The sequence below is a fragment of the Pagrus pagrus genome, assembly GCF_965226575.1.
Source record: "Pagrus pagrus genome assembly, chromosome: 3".
Taxonomy (NCBI): Eukaryota; Metazoa; Chordata; class Actinopteri; order Spariformes; family Sparidae; genus Pagrus; species Pagrus pagrus.
This window is the reverse complement of record NC_140187.1, coordinates 11,983,198-12,005,698: the sequence shown is the minus strand read 5'-3', so window position 1 is coordinate 12,005,698 and position 22,501 is coordinate 11,983,198. Positions and strand designations below refer to the sequence as shown.

At 39.8% G+C, this 22,501-nt stretch overlaps 1 protein-coding gene across 1 annotated transcript in view; it reads left to right on the top strand.

The window, feature by feature from the left end:
* The first annotated feature begins 1,496 nt into the window (after positions 1 to 1,496).
* The window catches only part of LOC311255419 (guanine nucleotide-binding protein G(s) subunit alpha-like), a 33,437-nt gene continuing 12,432 nt past the window's right edge, over positions 1,497 to 22,501 (top strand). Inside the window, exons 1-5 of the mRNA XM_084349882.1 lie at positions 1,497 to 3,273; positions 4,979 to 5,051; positions 9,222 to 9,276; positions 10,085 to 10,204; positions 15,925 to 16,022. Of these exons, the coding sequence (XP_084206008.1) occupies positions 3,135 to 3,273; positions 4,979 to 5,051; positions 9,222 to 9,276; positions 10,085 to 10,204; positions 15,925 to 16,022 (485 nt within the window). The 5' untranslated portion in view covers positions 1,497 to 3,134. The remainder of the gene's footprint in view (positions 3,274 to 4,978; positions 5,052 to 9,221; positions 9,277 to 10,084; positions 10,205 to 15,924; positions 16,023 to 22,501) is intronic.

Genomic DNA, 22,501 nt, shown 5'->3' with positions numbered 1-22,501 from the left:
AGATTATAAAATGTCATTTATTGCTTAAGAAAAAACTGTTGTTTCAACTCTTTGTGGCTTGTGACCCATTTCGAAAGGCAATCAGGGGCCTGTTGTCCAGTTTTTGATGTCTATGAGTTGTTAGCACTTTCACCACTCAGACATTTACCTTCTTCACTTCTCAAAGTTTTATTTAAATACGTGTTTGAGGACCAAAGCAGTAAAATCAGTCAGAAACATGACTTCTGATGCTTTAAGTGCTTTAACGCTGAACAGCTCTTTTCATTTTAAAATATATTCATTAGGCAACTTTGTTTTCAATAACATTTTGTAAAAGGTGCACCATGTAGTTTTGGTGAAGAAATGTCAATCAGAAGAGAAAGATCTTTATTGATTGATTTTTTTATTTATTTATGCCTAAACAAAATGAATAACTGAATAAACTGAATAAACAAACTGACCTTAAAGGAAAACACAATTTCATACTGTTTTACTTTGTTTAAATATGAATATGACCCTGAATTTCTTCTCCAAAGCTTCATAGTGCCCCTTTGAGAATTTGTCTATTTTATATTTATGATTCTTGACTTTTGTGTTTTGTTTTTAACCTTTTCTCTTACTATGGTTGTCAGACACAAAGATACTGAGGCAATACTGAGGTATGTGAAAACCCAACTGGTAATAAACCTGATTCAGATTCTTCAGCTACTGTCAGGAGCTAATGAATGAACTCTACTCCTCTGAGAGGAGCTGGAAATATTGATACTTTTAAACACGCTAAATAAACCCATCTATTCAGTCTGGCTTTTATGTTTTATGGTTTTAATGTCCATACTTATTTCATATAGGCTACTTTACTTTAGCATATACACTAAGTAAAGTAAAGTAAAAAAGTACTGTTTTTATGGTATTGATGTTTTATTTAATCTTATTTGTGAAGCACCTTGTGACCGTGCTCTGAGAAAGCTGCTATATTAAAAATGTTTTACTTACTTACTTGTTTTTATCATAACCATTTCTGCTTTTTTAGATTTGTATTTAAATCTTATTATTATTTCTATTTAAGTTAATCTTATTTGATTCATTTTTTTAAATCAACTTTTCCATGCAACATCTTATTTTATCTTTATATTTTATTTTATTGCTCATTTTTATCTTTGATTCTTTATCTTGTATTATTTTATTGCTGCTTTTAATCTTTAATTCTTTGTCTCTTATCATTTTAACTATTCTACTAATCTTTTACTGCAGTTGGTGTGCAGTAAACCCATTATTGTTTTCTTCACATACCGTGTTTTTGTAAAGCACTTTGAATTGCATTTTGACTTATTACTTGCGGTGCTACATAAATAAAGTTTGATGATTGATACAAATGAATACAAACATGAATTTCCTCACAGAAAGCAGGTCAGATCATCCTAACCACTGGGTGAGCGTCACTTGGGCATGAAGGGGGCTTTATTGTGAAATCTTTCACCGGAAGTGTGAATTGTCGTCCCGGGGAACTTGACCACGGTTCTTCGTTCCCAGGGTTCCGTGAGAGCCGTTTGCCCCACCCCACCTCTTCAACGCTATCTATCTCAATGTACAATTCTCAGAGAAAAAAGGGGGCAAAAATAATTCAGAGTAACGCCGCAAAGAAACGACTCTCATCTGCCCCGACCGGTTCATCGGAGCGGACGCGGCCTCTCGGCGGTTAAAAAAAAAAAAAAAAAAAGAATGCCTCGCCGTCGGACCAGTGATTGAAAACACCGCGGTATGTTCATGTATCATGCACATGTAACCATAATCTACCATACGGACTCAAAGGGAATACAAAAAGCCGAGAGACTTGACAGCGGGCTGTACCTGCGCCAAACGGGAAAATAACGGAGGATTTTCCACCAATATCACCTGGATATTGCGATACATTCAAGGACATCCAGCTGCCAAAAAAAAAAAAAAAAAAAAAACCGCCTTTGCTCGCTCGGAGAGGCTCTCCGATGTGAGGAGAAACACAAATTAACGTTACAGAGAGAGAAAAGAGGACTGAGAAGGGGCCTTTTTTTGTGTGTGTGTGTGTGGGTCTGGTCAAACCCCTCCGACAAGGCGAGCACCAGCATCTGTTGACGAGGGGGGAGAGGAAATAATCTTGACATCGGCCAAAAAAACAGGATATTATCGATAAGGTCGCAAAAACATCAACGACGAACAAGCCTCCCCAAGAAAATGTATAATGTGACGGACCTGTGATAGAGAAGAAGAAGAAGAAGAAGAAGCCCCGGTGTAGCCTGATGATTCACATGCCGTCATTTTAAGAGGAAATATTTATTTTTTAATTTTTTTTTTTTTCTCACCCGCCCCTCTGATGTGCATTGGTGAGCTGGAGAAACGGATTTCAGCAACCTTTTAAAAATAATAACCTGAAAATATCATATTTACAAGGAGGAGGAAGAAGAAGAAGAAGAAGAAGAAGGAGGAGGAGGAGGGTTGTGAGTGGAAATGAATTGAATGGCAGTTGTGAGATATCTGCCGAAGATGGGCTCCGGAGGAGACATTTGCTAAGAAAATTCAACGTAAAAGCGTGAAAATATATCTTTCTTTCTTTTTTTAAATTATTGTTTTGTTTTGTTTTGTTTAAACGCAACATATTCAAGGAGACCGAGAGAGAGAGAGAGAGAGAGAGGACCACCGTACGTTGCAAGGGCTGGAGATTTCACATCCACTCTCATATCAATGTTGATGACTTCATTGCGGATTTACAGTGAAAAACACAAGAATCAAGCGTCTGAGAGGGCGGCATCGTTGCTCTGCTCCTTTCCTTTCTTTTTTTGTTGTTGTTGTTGAGTGATCTCTTGTTGAGAAACTGCCAGTAAATAGCCACATCCATCCATACAGAATTGTGCCAAAGCCTGGTGGAGCCCACCGTCTACTACCTGACAGGTTTTCTTTTCTTTAAACATCTGCTTTCATCTGCATCTGGCAACATAAATGTCACCCATTTTGAGCCAGGTGTTCCTCTGTTGGGCCAGTTTAGGAATTTAGATTTAATTTTATTTTTTTGACTTCTGATCAACACCCTCCCTCCTTCCTCCCTCCCTCCCTTTACACCCACCCACCCAACCAACTACCCACCCTGCCTCCCCCCTGAACCTAACACTGGGTTTTTTGGGAAGATGGGCTGTCTTGGCAATAGTAAGACTGAAGACCAACGAAATGAGGAGAAGGCACAGAGGGAAGCCAACAAGAAGATAGAGAAGCAGCTCCAAAAAGACAAACAGATATACCGGGCCACTCACCGGCTACTACTATTAGGTAGGTTCTGTGTCCATTTTGTGCTTAAATGTGTTATTCACCTGTTTATACAAATGTTATATCAATAGTTTAACTGAAAAACTGCCTGAAAGCAACAACAAATGATGCAATGACATGATGTCACTACACCAACGGGTTTACAGTGTCTTCTGTCAGGCCTGTCTCCTGCATTCATGGCTGATTATGGAGCATGATCGCAGAACATGTGAGAGACGGTGGACAGACAGACAGACAGACACCATTTGTGTAAAGGCAGCATGCAGAGGCTGGGAGGCCACCAATAGGCGTTGCATGCACGGTTGTTTCTCTTCTCCACACGAGAAGACGTACAGGACGACACACACGGGATCATTTGTGATGTGTTCGTTGTGTGGGCACCCTCACCTTGAGTTATTTAGGCCTACAGACTCGTCGTTGGATATTTCAGACTGCTCGCTCAACCTTTGCATATTCCCTGTCCACACAAGCTAACCTGGAAATGTATATTCTCTAATCAAACTTGACTGTTTTTTTAATTCGATAAAATGATTCCTGGCTTCATCACGTAGGCCTTCATGTCACGATACAGCCTGAACCTTAAGGCCAGCAGGGCTAGTATCCTGCTAAGCCTCTTGGAGTACGGTGAGCAAATTAGGATTACTATTAGGATTACTAGCTTCCCTTGAATGACTGTCCCGCTCAATCTAATCTGAAATTTGATCCTAGATTTGTTCATTTACACTTAGGCCCTAAATGGCAAGGCCTGTAGCCTCTAGCTCCTCGTTTCCAGTTGAGGACGTGTTCTTTCTACCTCGTTTTCAGTTTGCAGTGATGGACACGTGTAGGATTTCTTCTCGTTATTCTTAGAATTATGAGGAGTGACATTTTATCGATACTTAAAAGTATTTATCCGGGCCCGACAGGTTTCCTCCGTCTGCCCTGGATGACATTTTGCTACTGCTAAAAGAAATCAAACGTTTATGCGGTATCCTGAGCTGATCTCGTCAACCTCATTCCTGATGCTCGGAGCCCTCCTCACATCTGGAAGCAGAGGTGGAAGAAGGACTCGGATCCTTTATTAGTAAGAGTACCAATATAGCAGCGTAAAAATACTTGATTACATGTAAAATTCCTGTGTTCAGCGTCCTATTACCTGCAGCAGTAAGCATTTCACTCTCGTAGCTGGTTGAGGTGGAGCTGTCGTAGCTGCTGACGACTGACAGGGAACCTCAAACAAGACAACTACAGCTGTCAAGTTAACGTAGTGAGGTTAAAAAGTGCATATTTGCCTCTGAAATGTAGTGAAGTAGAAGTATATAAGATAGCATGATATGGTAATACTCAAGTAAATTTCATTCACTCAGAATTATACTCAAACAACAGCACTTGAGCAGTTGAGATGATTTCAGCCTCACCTGGTCCTCTGATTGGCTGGTTTGAAGTTTCACCACCTAGCTCGGCTCAGCTCGAGTATGGAAGGTGCAGACGCATGGACGGTTTGTGATGGTGGACAGTGTCCTTGGTGTTGAGAAACAAATCCCCGAAGTTCAAATCACTTATGGGTAAAACTGAGTGTGTAGCTCTTGAACGTCATCGTCATCCTGGATCAGGTATCCAGTGACGAACCATCATCCACTAGTTTCAGGTGGATTTGGATATTTTGATTAGAGTACAACTCTTAATCAACATTGTCTGACTTATTTTTCTGTTCTCTTTCTGCTTTCAGGGGCCGGTGAATCCGGGAAAAGCACGATAGTCAAACAGATGCGAATATTGCACGTTAATGGCTTCAACGCAGAGTAAGTGTCGGTTTCTTTCCTGTATTGTTCTGTTAATCGCACACACCTTCAGCACATTTGATCACACAGTATATAGATGAAGAACTGATGATTTAAAGGTGATACTGACAGGATCAGATACAACATTTGTTGACCAAATACCTTGATAATGTGTTGATGTTTCGGGGAGGACTGTTGGTGCATTCACAAAATACAAATGATAGGAATGACGGCAAGAAGGTAGAGGGATTCACTCTCCGGTTTAGTCAACTACAACAATAAGATTAATTAGGAACTATGTTGACAACAGTGTGTAAAATTATCAAAAATGACGCAGCTTATTTCAATCGTATTACAATAGAGGTGAAACAAGGAGTTGATTAGTCAATGGACAGAAATTTAACCAAAAACTACCTCTGTTGACATTTCTCAATCAAAGCTAATCCAATGTTCTCAGGTTACAGCTCCTCAAATGCTCGGATTTCCTGTTTTCAGTGTGTTTGTATCTCATTTATTCCGTCGGTATCACAGTTAATTCAATTTCTTCAGTTTTGGGACATTTCGTCAGACAAAACTTTTCATGAACCTGTGATGAGCTTTTTATTCACTGTTTTCCAACATTTCGTGATGAAGCGATTCATCGATGAATCGAGACAATAATCAGCAGATTAATCTGCTAACAATGGATTAAATGATTGTTAGCTGCAGGTGAACAACAATATTACAATAATCTAATCCTTAACAGTATTTTACTTTCATTTTCATAATAACAATAAGTGCATACAACCAATACTACTCATAATAAAAGTGCTCAAAATCCCACTGTTCTTGTAGCTTGTAGTGAGCTGCAACATATAGAAATTGTATTTTCTAATAATGAAATATTTTCTAGCCTCAGACGTTCTTGTAGTCTAGTTCTTTATTATTAATGGAGCCATTAATAGATTAATGATCAACTGTTAATTTAATCGGGATCTATTCTGATAATCGATTTGACACATTTTTTAAGGGAAAAAAATCTAAATTCTTAAATTCCAGCTTCTTAAATGTAATTATTTCCTGGTTTCTGGTTTCTGAATATCTTTGGGTTGTGGACAAAACGAGACATCCGAGGACTTCATCTTGGACTTTGTGAAGCACTGATCGACAATTATTTCACCAACTAATCGAATAATCAAGAAAATAATCAGCAGATTAATCAACAACGAATATGATCGTTAGTTGCAGCCCCGGTCTCGTTGATACAGCGAAGCAGAATATGATTACCTTCTTTTTCTGAAATGTGGCTTCTTGTGTTCTTGGGCAGTTTGCTTAGTGTAATATAAATTCGCATCTTTCCACTGTCCGAAAGAAGGGAAAACCTGATTTTCCCTTTTGTTTTATAACATGACATATCATTGCACTGATCATAAGACGGAAAACTTAGCCTGAGTTTCCAGACATGAAGGATCTTAATCAGTTGAAACTGATCACCTGGCAGGTATACAAATATTTGTTTTTCCCATTTCCATTGGCATGCTTCTCATTGTTTAAAAAAAACCCTACCCAGTATGGGCTAATGAAGATAATGAAGTCACATGTTTTGGGCAGATTTATGTAATGTTTTGGAGTAAATACTCAAGGTTTGTGTAACAGAAGAAGAGTGCTTTATCTGTTTCAGGTTTTCATGGAAACATTGCCCTGGGTGTTTTTCAAGCTATCCTGTCTTGTGAATGTCCTAAAACTCGATCCCAAATTGATGTAATGGAAACAAAAGTCACATTTTTCTATTCTTAATCATCCGTTTCCTAGAAAGGGGTTTTGGGTACAGGAGCATCATCATGTGCTTATTTTTGGGTCATGTCGAACAGATGCTGCTCACAGACCCAGACGCTCTGGTGTAATGACAAATCCACAGTCTGCTGTCACTCCCCAGTCGTGTTAAGCTCCGGGGTTTGTTGCTCTCTTTGGGCCGGAGGGTTTCACCTTGCTGCGTTTCCCCTCTTGGTGCAGGGCAGTGCCAGTCAGTGCAAGGTGCTGGGAGGATGGGGACAGGAAGAGCTGATGGGGAGTGACACAGTGATATAAGAGGAGGGTGAGAGGGGCATTGTGGCTGAGGTGAGAAGAGACCGGTATAGTAGTTCATTTCAAAGTGGGTGTCCTTTTTTTGTTTTGTTTTTCGTCGGAGGTCCCGGTGTGAGGAATGTAGTCTCTCTCTCTCTCTCTCTCTCTCTCTGTTGTACCGCGGTAGCTCTGAGTGAAATAAAGGAACGAGGAGCTGAGGGAAGCTCTCTGAAGCCACGCTTACGAAGTTAAAACATCTCCTTCCTTTAAGTAAATAATCAAAACTGATGATGTTTCTTAGCTTTTTTGTTCGGTAAATCTTAATTTTTAAAGTGGGATCTAAATGAGATCACTGAGTATGAGAACTTTTCACAGCAGAGTCAGCACTGATAAAGGAGATAATGAGAAATCGAGATATATATTTAGATATCTAAATATGCAAACTAAATAAAACTCCCCAAAACAGTCTTGGTTTGTCTACCACAATCATCACCGGTTTGGTTGTGAAAATATTCCAGCTCCACACGCCGTTTTTGCCCACTGTAAATCACCTCCTTACTGCATCCCCTGTCTTAAAACTGGTGGTCTCAGAGGCTTTGTTCAGTCCCAGTCTGGTGTCCAGCCGTGTTCACTGGGAGGCTGGCGCAGTGACTCTCCCGTCATCCAAGATTGAGATGCTGACACACTCCCGTCAGCCAATGGGGACATTTAGCTTTACATCTAACTGAGCTACGTGGTAACAGCAGCTAGGTGTGACGACAAATGATAGCTACAGCAAAGTAGCTAGTATACCTTGCAGCATTAAGTCGTTATGCTGCCCCCTAGAGTTTTGGAGCTAACTTTGAATATTTTAAACCAACCTGCAAAGGTTTGATTGGTGCGATTGTTTTTCCAGCTGGGCAGACAGCCATCAATAAGCACAACAGCAGATTTTTTTTAAAGGTGCACTATGTAGTTTTTGGGAAGAAATTTTAATTTGAAGAGAAAGATCTTCGATGACTGATTTTTATGCTTAAACAAACTAAATAAACAATAAACTGAATGAACAAACTGACCTTAACACAATTTCATACTGTTTTACTTTGTTTATATTTGGCGGACCCTGCCACCTTTCTAGCTTCAAACAGTGTTGTTGGGACCTTATTTTCCTCTGAGAACAGCTTGTTTATTAAATTATGGAAACAATAATCATCCATAAGAAATAATTGTCTTCCAAAACATTTTCATCAATGCTAGTAATTTGAAATCCTTCTGCTCCACATGAGTATTACAGGCTTGATTCGGTGGTCTTGATGGGACCCGCTGCTGCTGTAGTGTCGACATGCTGCACACTGCACTCAGACGTAACACACGTGCTATGCTGAGTCTTGCTCTGATATACTCAGATACTTTTACCTTGGGTCATTCAGGAGAAATCACACCATGCAGGTACCCGATTGTGTAAGCGGCTCTAAGGTCGTTTCATTTCGGGAATTTCAGTATCAAATCTGCCTTTCGATTGTCAAACTTTTGAAAGAATTCAACACCTAACCCTGGCAGCCCTGGTGTCTGAAAGACCTGTGTGACGTTAGGCCTTTACTACTGGTATCAGCGAAGCCCACAGATTGCATAAACTAAGTGGTGATGCTGAAATCCTGTTTGTCTTTACAACAAAAAAAGGACACAATCTGGAACATATCATTGTGTTTGCTAATACTTTGGATTCTTCTTTGTGCTCGTGGTAGGTTGTAGTTGAAATTGGATGCAATACACCTTAAAATGTGCATTAACAGTCCGTCCTCCGCAACCTCCACTCTGCAGTTTTCTGTTTGATGAATGTCATTGTCAAAATTAAGACACATACTGCTGTTCTCATATTGTATCAGCACGTACACAAAATTCAGGAGGTGCACTTGGTCAGCAAAATGAAGGTATCTGTGCATCTGAAGCAGCTGTAATACTGATGTCTAGTGTTATTTAACCTCCTCCACGCTGAAGAAACAGAACATGTCTTGGAACAATCAGGGTTTTTATCATAAGCATTTAAGAGAAGTGATGGACTGCATTCAATGTTTACCTTGATGACTCGGGTTAATAATGCTTAATTCTCTGAATTTATGCTGCGGTGTTAACAAATAAATAACATTAACCCTTCTTTGTTCTTCACAGGGAGAAAAAGCAGAAAATTCACGATATTAAAAACAACATTAAAGAAGCTATAGAGGTAAGAAACTGATCTTTTGACCCATTTTGCATGGTACAGTGTGAAGCTTGGGTTTCTTAAACAGCTTGTAGCACTTTAACCACCGTATAGGCAGCAACTATGAGAGATTTGACGGACAGATTTGAGGACTTGATGAGAAAAGTGTTAGCATCACAGTGTAGTCTGTTTGCCTCTGAAAATCTTTGTGTGTGTGATAGAAATTATGTGATTTTCGATAAAATATTTGAGCGTTTGAGAATTATTCCTGACCCACTGAGGCAATAAAGGAACTTTGTTTCAGTGTTTCCTCTGTAATTGTTTTGTAGCGGTGGTGGCGGCGGTTAATTTTCTGTTTTTGTTCCACGTCTATCCCTGTTGGTTTTAGTTTTGGTTCTGGGGTTAAATTGATCATGATTAAAGGGCTACTGCTCTGCACTAGGCCTTATGCCCGTTGGTGTTTTTGTTTTGTTTTGTTATCGAGATTATAACGTTCAATTTCCCCTTTTATCTAGCTGTGGCGGTAGTTTTTCTTAATGTGAAAGTCCACCACTCCTGGATGAATGTAGAGGAAACACTGTTGTTTTAAGACTGACAACAATTTTCTGATGCTTTTAAAATATTGTCTAATGAACGTCAGGCAATAGTTTTCCTTCAAAATAAGAGTCTAGCTCAGTGAAATGAAGCTCCCTTTGTCGTGTAGATGTAGGAGCGTTAAGCAAACGTAAACTAAATAAAGTTGACTATTAACTCTGTTGTTCTGTAAGTGTTGACGTTTTTTTTTTTAATTCATTATTTTATTAAGTTTTCTTCTTCTGTTCTTTCCATCCAGACGGTTGTGGCAGCCATGAATACACTCACACCGCCATGCCAGTTAGCCACTCCTGCAAACCGATGCCGAATCGAGTACGTCATGAACCAAGCAAACCAGAAGGATTTTGAGTTTCCTTCGGTAAGTTGAACTCTTGACTCTCTGACTTCTACAATGTTTTGTTTCCTTCTTTCAACTGCAAGCCCCAGTTTGTACTGACGACCTCTAAAGCCTAAAGTCATCGGGAGGTCTGTGAAGTGCTGCATCTTATTACCAGAGGCAGCAGTTCATATAGTTTATATGCTGTCTTACAATTTGTGCACCATTGTTCAACAAAATCTGGAAAGCAAATGTTTGGATGACAAAGTCAGGAGCTAATCTGAGTGATGTAGAGGCCAATGTTGGGTACCCAGGTTTTATATAACTTGATTAGAGCCAAAAAAAAAGTTAAACGAGTTAGTTGATTTATTTGATTGTCGATGGAAACATTTTTGGCAACAATTACATTTTTTCAGTAATAAAATAATAAAAATTGGTGCTCCAACTTCTTTAATGTGAATATTTACATACGATTAATCATGAAAATAATCTGTAGATTAATTAATAATGAAACTAATGGTTAATTAGTTGCAGCCCTAAACTTAATTCAGTTTTTTTTAAGTGAAGACTTGAGCAAGATGTTAAGCGATAATGAAATTTTAGCTGTGTTTGAAATTGTTCTCAAAGTCTTGTTACAATTGCTCTCAAATGTCGTAGAGTGTCGGATCTCGCCTGCTGAATCCTTCTTCTCTGGTGGCAAGGTGTGCTGTAGGTGTGTTAGATACCTCACAGGGCAGCCGGGTGTGTTTGCGCAGTGATTCAGTAATTAGCAGGTGTGCTTCCGCTTGGGAGGCTGTCAATTGAATGAGCCTCTCACCTGAGAGATCCACAGCGCCTATTAACACTGATTGTCTGTAATAACCCTAAATGTGTCTGGAGGGACCTGTCCTCCAGAAACACACAGGCTCAGAGGGTTTCCCCCTGGAGCTGCAGTCTGCTCCCGGCGGCCTGGGAGAGAGCCGCTGCAGGTCACGGTCCTGCATGTGACTCACTAACCAGAGAGGTCCAGTTTACTCTAGTGAGAAGGGAACGGACAAAAAAAAGGGCTTTGTTTTCTTAATGTATGTTTATGAAACAGAAGGAAGGGTTTACTTCTGTACGGCTCTCTTTTTCCTCAGGTGAATATGTCATACAATTATAATCATAGTTATAGTTATAAGATAAAACCGTAACTGAACATTGTTACAGTTAAAAATTAGTTGAGGTGAGTCACTTTTCGATTGAGCTGAAATGATTATTTAAATAATCTTCTAGTTTCTTGACAGGAAAAAATAATCTGTGAAGATTTTGATAACTGATTAATGCTAAAAATGCTGTGTGATGATTTGCCTTTCATTGTTAATTTAAAATTATTGGGTTTTGGACTGCTGGTCAAACAAAAACAAGACATTTAAATACTTCATGGAAAATCCGACATACATTTGTCACTTTTTTCAGACACTTTAAAAAACAATTTATTGAGGAAATAGTTGGCAAAGTCCATAGTTGTAGCTCTATTTTTCAAAAGAATAACATTGTAATTTTCAGTGTATCAATAAAAACCCATGCATTTGATTTACTGCTCAGTCAAAATGCGATCATGATATTTTTAATCTCTCAAAGCCCACATACTGTATCCGTGATCATCAGGCCTACAAACTCACACTATGCAAACACGCACACAAATCACAAATCTGTTAATTTGACATACATTTTTGTCGGTTCTAGTTTTCAAAGAAATTTCCTTTGATTTACTGGGAATTTTTTTATGAAATCATGCAACATATAGTGGCCCAAAAAACTGCGTTTGCAGATTTTCAACGTTTTACAATTTAAGGAGTGATACGTCGCTTTAATCAAGGAGTAGAAACAAATATTTAGAGGACAGATGTGATGTTGTCAAACTGAAAAATGACTAGTCAAAGCTGAGAAATTATAAAGTCTGTGACATATTCTGCAATGTGTTGAATAGCATTTTAAATGTTTAATAAGGGAAAGGTTACATATAGAGGAAGAAGAACGCTGTGTCTTCCCTGGTGTTTTTCCAGCGCGATAGCGTCAGTGTTTAAACCGGCCGTTTCCACAGTGTAGATTTGTACACAACAGCTGAGTTTCCAGTTAAGAGTGTGTGTATTTGTGTGTAAGCAAAAGGAAGTCTCCTGATATTGTTTCTGTTACTTCATGGCAAGTTTATTATGCGGGCCTGTCTCAAGCCGACCCTTCCCTCAGGCTGGACCAGACTTCCACTGGTAGACCTGCAGGGCCTCTCAACGGAGGGAGAGAACGGCGCTCGGACTTTGATTTGAGTTTGGTTGCTATCATGTCGGGTGCAGCGGGTTGGAGCATAAACGTGGGGACTCGTCGGAGCTCCACCGTCATTTTAAATAGAGATTTCAGCACTGGTTACCTAAAGCGATGTTTAATCAAAGTAGCAGCTCCCAGAAACAGAAAAGCTTTGTTTGCTGCCTGTGGAAGTGATTGGGTAGTTATTCAGGAAAGAGATTACAGTAGAAAACTATCTGATAGGCTCAGCCTCTCCTCCAGCTCCTCCACCGCCTCCCTCTTCTCCTCAGCCCGCTCCCCCTCGCCTGGCCTTAGGGCCTACTGGAAACCAGTCGGACTGGTTGACTCTGCCCTTAGCAGAGGAGGAAGTGAGAGAGAGAGAGAGAGAGAAAATAAGCACAAGGCCAGGATTGAATCTTCATATCTTTGTCTCGATTTCCTTTTCGATCTTGGTTTCTAATCAATAATCCTCGCAGTTTGGATCTCCATTCTCCTACAATGCTACTTATAAAATGGACCACGCCTTTATGCAAGATGAAAAATTGCTCCAGAGGTTGTTTACTCACGACTTTAATTCCTCGCAGACTGATTACTGCCAAGCCCACCTGCCCTGACCCACCTTTGTAGTACAGAACAGTGACACACATCATTGTTCTCAAGTTAGTCAAGTCAGTTTTATTTACTGTAAATACCTCAAAATCACAAAATTCGCCTTGCAGGGTTTTGCAACTCCTACAACAGACAACACCTTCTGTTCTCAAAAATCCTCAATTTGAAAAAGAAAAAAAACTCCAACAGGAAACAAAAGGGAGGAATCTCATTAAGAGCAACAAAGGAGGTATCCTTCTTCCCGACGGACAAACACAAAGTGGATGTTGTACACACAGAGAGACTCTCTGAATCCACTTCATGCTGTAGCATAGATTTTAAAGACTTGAATGTTGTGCGTATGCAGGAACACAACACCAGGATATACAGGGTGAATTCACAGTAAATCACATACTGCAGCACGGCTATACAGCAACGTCGTTCTTATTTCACAAAGTTACTGTTAGATATAAGGAGAGCTGCCACTTACAAACGTTTTCACCATCTATTAAGCTGAAATGATTAATCTTTTATCAATCTATCAATCGTTTAGTTAAAAAATAAATAAAATGGTAGCACTTAGAGCCCAAGCTGATGTCTTCAAATTGCCAGAAACCAAAAGATATTAAATACTTTTAAGAGGAAGGAACCAGCAAAAGTTTGGTGAAAAAGAAAAATGCCAGTGAATTAATTGATGATTAGAAAAACATGTCAGCTCTAAATCGCGCCAAATCAGATGATCCAATTACTTGATTCGTTGATTGATAGAAATGTATATCAGCAAGTATTTGGGATGATTTAATTGTTTAGCAAAAATGGTGAACTGTCATCACACCCACCTTCTCAGTTGTGTTGATTTTTTTTCTTTGGAATTTTAACCTGAATACTTTTCAGGGTTTTAGACCATTTTTCAGGCAAAGATGCAGTTGAAACAGGTCAGCTTTGGCACTTTTCACTACTTCAAGGTTTTTTCTGGGTTTGTCAGTTACCCAGGAAACTTTTTCTGATTACTTCTCTTTGAGGGATCCCAGTTTTAACTCAAAAGAGTAAATAATAGCAAAGGACAATAAAAAAACCACAAACTTTTTTGCTATTTGGCTAACTCAATGACAACGCCCTAGCCCCTCTTTAATCACTCTTGGGAGCCTTCTGACTTGTTTGAGAAACAGGGAAGAAATGATAAATGAAGGTACTTAACAGTAACACTGATAATCAGCAAAACTGCTAGTTTGAAACAGACCTTAAGTGTCGCCTTGTTACCACCTCGGTCATCCCATCTGCTTTTGCAAACTTGCGTAAATCCGTCAGTAACATCGTCGTCACTGCAAAACCTGCTCACTCTCAGTTAAATTAAGTACTTCTAAGGGTATACAGTCTAACTCTACAGCTCATAATGGCTTATTTGTGCTTGACCACATTGTATGTGACCGGCTGAAGATCGTAGTGAGGAGATAGGCCCCTGTGTAGTGACAGCCAAGCCTTGTGTCAGTACAAAGCTCTCCATTTCTTCATGAACTCAGTGAACCGCCCTGTTTCCTGCCTCCGTCAGGGCCCGCTCATCTGCTGCTCCTCTCCGAGCTGGTCTTAAACCACAAACTAAACGAGGGAGTATCGCCGCCTCCCCCCATCTGCCCTCAAACTTATTTCACCCACCAAGACGAGAAATAGGCTCCAGCCAGCCCCAAAACCTTTTCTAATGTTAACGTTCACCAATGTCAGGAGTCGGTCATTTGTTGTGTGCTGCATTTGAATGATCATGAACAACTACAGGATTTCTCCTCTCTTCTTTTGAGTCCCTTCTCGTGGTGTCATGATTTCAATTCAAAATCAAAAATAGCTTTTCTATTTCCCAAACTTGCAAAAACTTTGCAACAAACTCTTTAACTCTGGAGTCTTTATTTTTTGTGAATGATATTTGAACTTGACTAACCGTTACCTGCAAAAAGCCACCAGGATTAAGTCACACTGTTGCTCTAAAATACCAGTATCTTTTTAAAGAAGAATTTGAAACGTAAATGACAGTTTTCAGGGCACAAAACCTGTGATCTGTTGATCTTTACAAGTCCAGATCCAATAGTCTAACAATAGCATAGCTGTCAGGGCTGGAAAAAAAAGCCAAAAACAATTCATCGAAAATCAAATTTAATCGTCACCTAAAAGTTAAAGTCAAATTGAATCACGCATTTGGAGGATTGTGAACCCTCTAATTGCGTGATTTGATAAAATGTCAGAAAATAGAGGACAACTCAAGGCTTTAAATACATTTTAATGTCATGCAGGACAAATAAAAGCATGAAATCCTCAGAAGAATTTTCGCTCAAAATAGCTGCAAAGTACGCTTTTGTTGCACAACTAATTGATTGAACCCACTGGAAGATTTGACTCGTCCAGCAAGCTGCTCATTTGCGAACGTCGTGTAAATAAGCAATCTGCATTTTTTCGCAAACAATTTCTGTGACTTTCTGCCCAGTAGCATTTTCGCTATGTCTGCATCTGTAATCTTGGAGGCTCAGGACACTGAAAAGATGGATTCAGAATGCTTGATAGTGATGCACTGAAAAACTGCACAACCACCAGTTTAAATTGCTAAGCTAACTTTCAACCCCTTTATTGGTTTGTTATCTTCTCAGGAAAACCCAAAGATATAAATAAGGTCATACACTTTCGGGTGTAATAAATGCAGGAGGAAGTTTAGCGTGCTTCACCCGCTTCAAAAGGAGTTGATGTTCTCAGGGTAGGGAAATCTAGTATGAGACTCTGATGAAGATGCAAACGGTGTCGAAACATTCGTAGCCTAAATTTGTGATGTCATATCATTGTTTCAGGGGTCCTCGCTGTAAAATGAGAGCCTGACTTGCAGTTGTTTCTAGTTGTGGCATGATGTTGATCCAGATGCCTCTTTCTCTTTCCAGGAGTTTTACGACCATGCAAGGATCCTCTGGCAGGACGAGGGTGTGCGGGCCTGCTGGGAAAGGTCCAACGAATATCAACTCATCGACTGTGCACAGTAGTAAGTCTCTGTTCTCATACACATACACTTCATTTTCATTTAAACATCATATTTCTAAGGGCTCTCACGAGGTGCAGGTGGACACGAAGACATGCTTCCTTTTTCTCTCTGTGACTCTCTAGTTCACACATAGATACATAGATATATATATATATTTATATTTATATGCAGCTCTCACACTGTTTGGTGTTTGGGTGTTGTTTCCATGTGGTTAATGCAAGGGCTGGATGTCATGGTATCATGAGGTGACCAATGAATGCTGCGCTACCTACACTGTGTGTTTGTGTTAACGAGTGCGTACTGATAGTAGGTAGTTAGGAAGCTGTAATGGATACACCTCAACAGATTTTTTTTTTTTTACTTCCTTCCCTGGTTTGTGGCTCCTAGTCACAAGCCCACCCTCTCCTTCAGAGGACAGAAATCTTTAAAGAACAGACCATGAAAACTGTTGTGATATCTTTTTTAAAAAAAGAAGTAATTTACTAAAACAGCTGGGTGCTGTAGTTTTCAGCAAACAGGAGTAAATATTGCATTTGGGGAGTAGTTTGAGTTACAGATTTAGTGCGTAGTGACTATTTACAGCAGCAAGACGACGATTATCTAAGAATAAACTATGGTGTGTCGCATTGATGTGTTTTTAATTGTTTTTAGCCACACTAGCAGCATGGCTCTAGAGGTTGACTGAAATATCTCTACAACTAGAATGGCACTCAGTAGAGCACATACCTCCGCCAAGACCCCTACAGTGCTGTTTATTCACAACAAATTGTACTCACTCAAAGATACCAGCAATCAAATTTCGGCAGATTTTTCTTCCGTCAAGATCCATGCTTTATTCCCTCAGAAATTAACCATAATTCTTGGGTCTGTCTCTTGAACCGGATCAAAAGTTAATGAGGTCTATTCTGGGCCGAGACCCGTCCTCCATCCAGGTTTCCTGGAAATCCATTCAGTAGTTTTTGTGTAATCCTGCCGACAAACAGACCAACCAACGAACAGATACGGCTGAAGACAATAACCTCCTTGACGGAGTAATTATTTGAGGATAGTCATGAAATTTTGTACACAACTTCAAGTCCCCCTTAGGGTAGTTGTATTAACTTTTGTTACTTCTTGAGTTTTCATCTCGAATCTTTCCAACACTTTGGTTTGCTTTGGTTTATCAACTGTACTTTGTTTATAGTGCTAATTAGCAAATGTTAGCATGCTGACATGATAAACTTGTGTGAACACGGTAAGCTGATGTTAGAGTTTAGCTGAAAGGTGCACTATGTAGTTTTGGGTGAATAATTTCTAAACTCGGGAGAGAAAGATCTTCATTGATTAAAATAAACATGACTGAATAAACTGAATAAACAAACTGAGCTTAAAGGACAACACAATTTCATATGTTTTACTTTGTTTATATTTGGCGGACCCTGCCACCTTTCCTAGCTTCAAACAGTGTTCTGGGGACCTTATTTTCCTCCGAGAACAGCTTGTTTATTCAGTTATAAATATTTCTCAGTTTCTATTATTACGTCATTAATATTGTAAATATTAAAAATCTGAGTTTGAATTTCTTCTCCAAAACTACAAAGTGCCCCTTATCTCTGTGCCCATGAACAGCGTCACAGTGGCGCTATGGTGTCTGTAGACTCATAGTAATGTTAGACAACAATGGAGGAGGCTTTGGCTAAACAGGCGATACTTGACAGTAGGGTCAATTCATAGTTGGGGTGGGTTTTTGTCTTTTCATGGGACTTGAAATCAGGGAAATATCAATCATTATTTTGACAGATATTATGATTTTATGATCTGGGGAAACGATCATACGATTATATTTTCCTGCTGTTGCAAAGTTACACTTTAATGTGTTGGTAATTAAGTAGACTTTCGTTTTGGGCTGCACTAGTTCGCAGTCTTGCCAAACAACTTCAACACCGACCTGGTGGTTTGTGTGTGTGTGTGTGTGTGTGTGTGTGTGTGTGTGTGTGTGTCTGAAGGGGGGGCAGCGACAGAGATTGTGTCCTTGCTGTGCTGACTCCTGAATGTTTTCATTGCTGGTGTTTTGTGCGTATCGAAATTATTCGTCACAAGTGCTGAGGCAGGGTATTTTTTCCCAAAAATCCTGAGCTTCCTGAAACCCCCTCGGTCCGACTCTCCCTCCTCTGTTTCAAACTCTTTCTTTCTTTTCTGGTGTTTTTTTCTTATCCGCCTTTTGATCAGGCCTGCCTCTGTTGTACGGCATGCAGTGGTCACATGAAGCCGGAGTTCTCGGAGGGCGGAGGCTCGCAGAGTGTCTCACATGTGTACACGAGCGTGTTTGTGTACAGTATGTGCCGCTGCAGCGACATGCATGTGTGAGATAGTTGGGTTAGTGTTTTGTAGATGTAACTTTATGCAGTGGTGGAAGAAGTCCTTTACTAAGGTAAAAGTATCTGTTATGAATAAAAGTCCTGCATACGTTAAAATACATAAATATTAACAAAACGTACTTGGAGTATCCAAAGTGAAATTATGATGTTGTAATACTGATCAATCATTTTTTAAGTACATTTACACTGTTGTAGCTGGTGCTTGTTTATGTAAAATTACATGAACTAGCTACGGGTCGGGCCCCTCCGAAGGATCGTAAAATAAAAAAAAGAACAAGCAAAGTTCTGCTACACAAACTTGTAAATGTCATATTTTGAACTTATCTCTCATATTATTTTTGTTCTTTTTGTACCTGTTTTGGCCTCAAACAATAATTTAAATGTAACCCCCTGAAATCTGAAATGCTTATTTGTAAGAGGCACTGGTTTAACCTTTAATGATTTGTACAGATCAGTTTTCAGTTTAGGATTTAGTTGTTTTGTTTTTTTGTTTTTTGTTTTTTAAATGTTGGTTATAAATAAAGGCAAAACTGCAAAATAGTCGTTATTATGTCACAAAAAAAAGTGTATCAGTACCAAACCCCCAACCTTAATGACCTTGGTGAAATGTCTTTTTTTTTTATGCAATAACAAATACCAATACTCGAGAATGGCTGAATTCTTACAAATGAATGCCTTTAATTAAACTGAGCAACATGTGTTGCAGCACTGTGCCGTCCCTCTCAGCCAAGAAAAGAGGAACGTCTGAATGCTTTGAGTATTTGCTGTTTATTACCACCAAAAATCAGAAACAGGACTAGGCATGGGACGATATGAAAATTTCACGTAACATTTTCACAATATTATCCGATCATCTTCAAAACTTCTCAAAACTTTAAAATAAAAACAAAAAAATATGGAATCACTTTAATGTCACATTTTATGAGGAAAGAGTTTTTTTTTTGTGAAAAACAAACAATGAAGGAATTAAATTAAATGAGTGATAGTAAATTATAAGGTCTTCCTGCACAAGTAAAGGATACATAAGTGGTAAATATATGATAAATATGTACATCAGCCAGCTGGACGGCTTTTTCAAGTCATTGATGTGAGGAATAATCATGACTATCCCAATAATGAAAATTCACATGATCAACTTAATGTGAGTGTTCTTGACTAAATGTACTTTGCACCCCTGACCTTACATGTGCACATGCCTCGTGGGTGTGTATGTGTGTCCTTGTCACCTCAACTGCATGCATGTCCACAGGTGTTTCGTTGCTTCTCTGTGTGATACTGTAGGTTTTTTCGTGGAGAGTTCGGATGTCAGCAGAATCTCTCTGTAGGATGATCATGAAAGACCTTCCTTGTAAGAAATGTGATTGTGGAAGGAAGAGCGTTGCAAGCTAATAGAGAGACGAAGCGATTGAAAACGAGGATTGAAGAGACGGATTCATTGAAATAGAGAAAGAGAGGGCTTCCCTGCATTGCGGGATCTCTCCTCTCCTCTCCTCTCCTCTCCTCTCCTCTCCTCTCCTCTCCTCTCCTCTCCTCTCCTCTCCTCACCCCTCTCCTCACCCCTCCTCTCCTCTCTCCCACACCCAGCAGCCCCAGTGTTATGGATCAGATGCTGGGCTGGGTGGCCAGACCGGAAGTGCTCCCCTCCCCCCTCTGTGTGCTTATGTAAACGGAGAAGCAGAGAAAGAGAGAGGGGAGAGCTATTTTTAACCCAGGCAGGCTGCAGAAGGAGAAAGAATGAGCGAGTGTGTTAGGAGAGAGACAACTTCAGCATTATTGATGAAGGTTGTTAGCATTAAATGAAAATGTAAACCCTGGATCAGCGCTGGAGAAGTCAGGGCCACCCCGTACGCCCTCGCTTCTCTTTTTTTTAAAAAGACGAATTATATCACCCGATTCATGTCACGATAGAGATAAGAAAAAAGGGAAGAAGAAGTTGATGGGGCGGTGATGCTTTGTTGTATCTGTCTGACAAGAAGGAAGTCACTGAAGCTTCCCTGGCTGTGTTTTTTGCTCCGTCATGCCCCTCTATGATGTGTTTTTTGTTGTTGTTGTTGTTGTTTTTTTATTAACACTTTCTGACTACCTTATTTGGTCACACACTTTTTTTGCAAGGAAGTAGTTGTCCTTGATTGCCTATGGATGTGTCGTGTTCAGTCGGTGTCGGTTTTGTCGTTGTAACTGTCGGCAAGTCACATCCAAATCCATACATCATGACTGTTGCGTAGGGTTTGTTGTGTTTCAGAAGAGGCCTGTGTGTCAGGTTTCTGTTGTTTTATCCATGCAGAGATCAGAAAGTTGTAAACCGAACATCCTGAAAGATCCGACCACTTTCCCCTGATTGTAAATCACTTGATCTGATGGTACGTGTCCATTGGGGTGTTTTTGGACGTGAGGGCACACAGCGCTTCCCAGCATTGGACGCTTGAACAAAACAAGCTACACCGTCCGATAACCACGCAAGAACTTGCTGGCTGATTGCACGAATGCCACTCGTGGTCCAACATGGCGGCTTGTTTGGAAACTTTGTCTTATTTTACAAAGTTCTTCGAAATTAGTGTCTGAAAACATTTTACGCGCGAGATAAGCCATGATGTCGCAGGTATCTATCTCAGTTTTAACTCAACAGCAGTTTGTTGTTTTTTTTGCAATTTTCTAGCACTAGTTTCCATCTCACCAACTTTTCATTTTGTATTGTTTTTTTTAATATATATTTAGAGATTTAATCCCTTATCATTTTTCATCCAGTGATTAAATGTACCACAAAAAACTGTTGTAAAAAAGCCATATTGGAGAGCCATATTTGGGATGATCAGGATATAAAAGACATGTTTTTGCATATTTATTACAAAAACATTTATGGCTCTAGTACTGCTTTGGAGGGATGAAATATATGGGATCTTTTTTTTCCTGTGGACGGAGCCAAGCCAGCCGTTTCCCCGTTTTCAGTTGTTATGCTAAGCTAAGCTAATCGGTTGTCGGCTGTATCTTCATACTTAACGTACGGACATGAGAGTTTCCGCAGTCTTCTCATCGACCCCTCTGCAAGAAAGCTAACAGGTGAAATGTGGAACTGTTCCTTTGAATGACGAGGGAGGACAGAAGACATTTATGGGTGGACTGTGGCATAAACAAAGAAAATAAATGCAAACACATGGCCCAGAGAAACTGTTGAAAAGCAGCCAATCACGAGACACTGCTGACCAGTTGCAGGCGATTATGTATTTGGAGAGAGTGAACAAAGGAGCCTGTTCACAGAGCTGTGGTATGGTTTTGTGTGACACGTTGTGTATTTGTTTATCATGCAGTGTATACGTACAGTCTGACAGTTAAAGATATCTGACGTTTCTGCATTAAAGGTGCAATATGTAAGATTTTAGTTAAAAACTATTTTTTATTTATTTTTAAGCTAAAAAATATCACCAAAATGTGAAGAAATAACAGTTTTGACATTATGAAATCTATATATTGTGTTGCAGGCATATCTTCTGATGTGAGCATGCTAACCAGCTTGTACCGACTGTCTGTACGGCTAGCTGCACGGCTAACTGAGCTAGCTAGCTAACAGGAGCTACATTGCACCTTTAAACGTCTAAAAATGACTGGACCTTCGTTGTGTATGTTGTTGTTTCGTGTACTCAGAGTAAGAGAGCGAGGCAGGAAGAGTACTTTAACAACAAACACGACTTCCATGATCCCAAGCTACTTCAACTTTTGTGTTGTTTTGATTGAGATACCCCTAGTGGCATAAAATTACATGCAGTAAAATACAAATATTTATATGTTTGAGCCATTCAGACGTGAGAATGTTTGGGTCCATTAGTTGTCAGTTACTTCGGTACCTGTGGAAGCCAAACAGGGTTTTCTTGATTGTGCTTGCACCAAGTTTTCAGACAGAGACAACACGAGGATGAGAGGAGGAATGTGAGCGGACGTCTCCATACGTTCAGTATCCGTGTCTGTTTGCGTTATGTGTCGCCTGGCTGCGATACCAGCCGAGCGTTTGCCGCCGTGTTTATTATCTGTCGATTCTCTGAAATCTTGTCCCAGCGATAATGTGCCGTCATGTGCAGGAGTCCCCCTGATTTACTTCTCCGGCATCCTCCCCAGAGCCTCTTTCCCTCC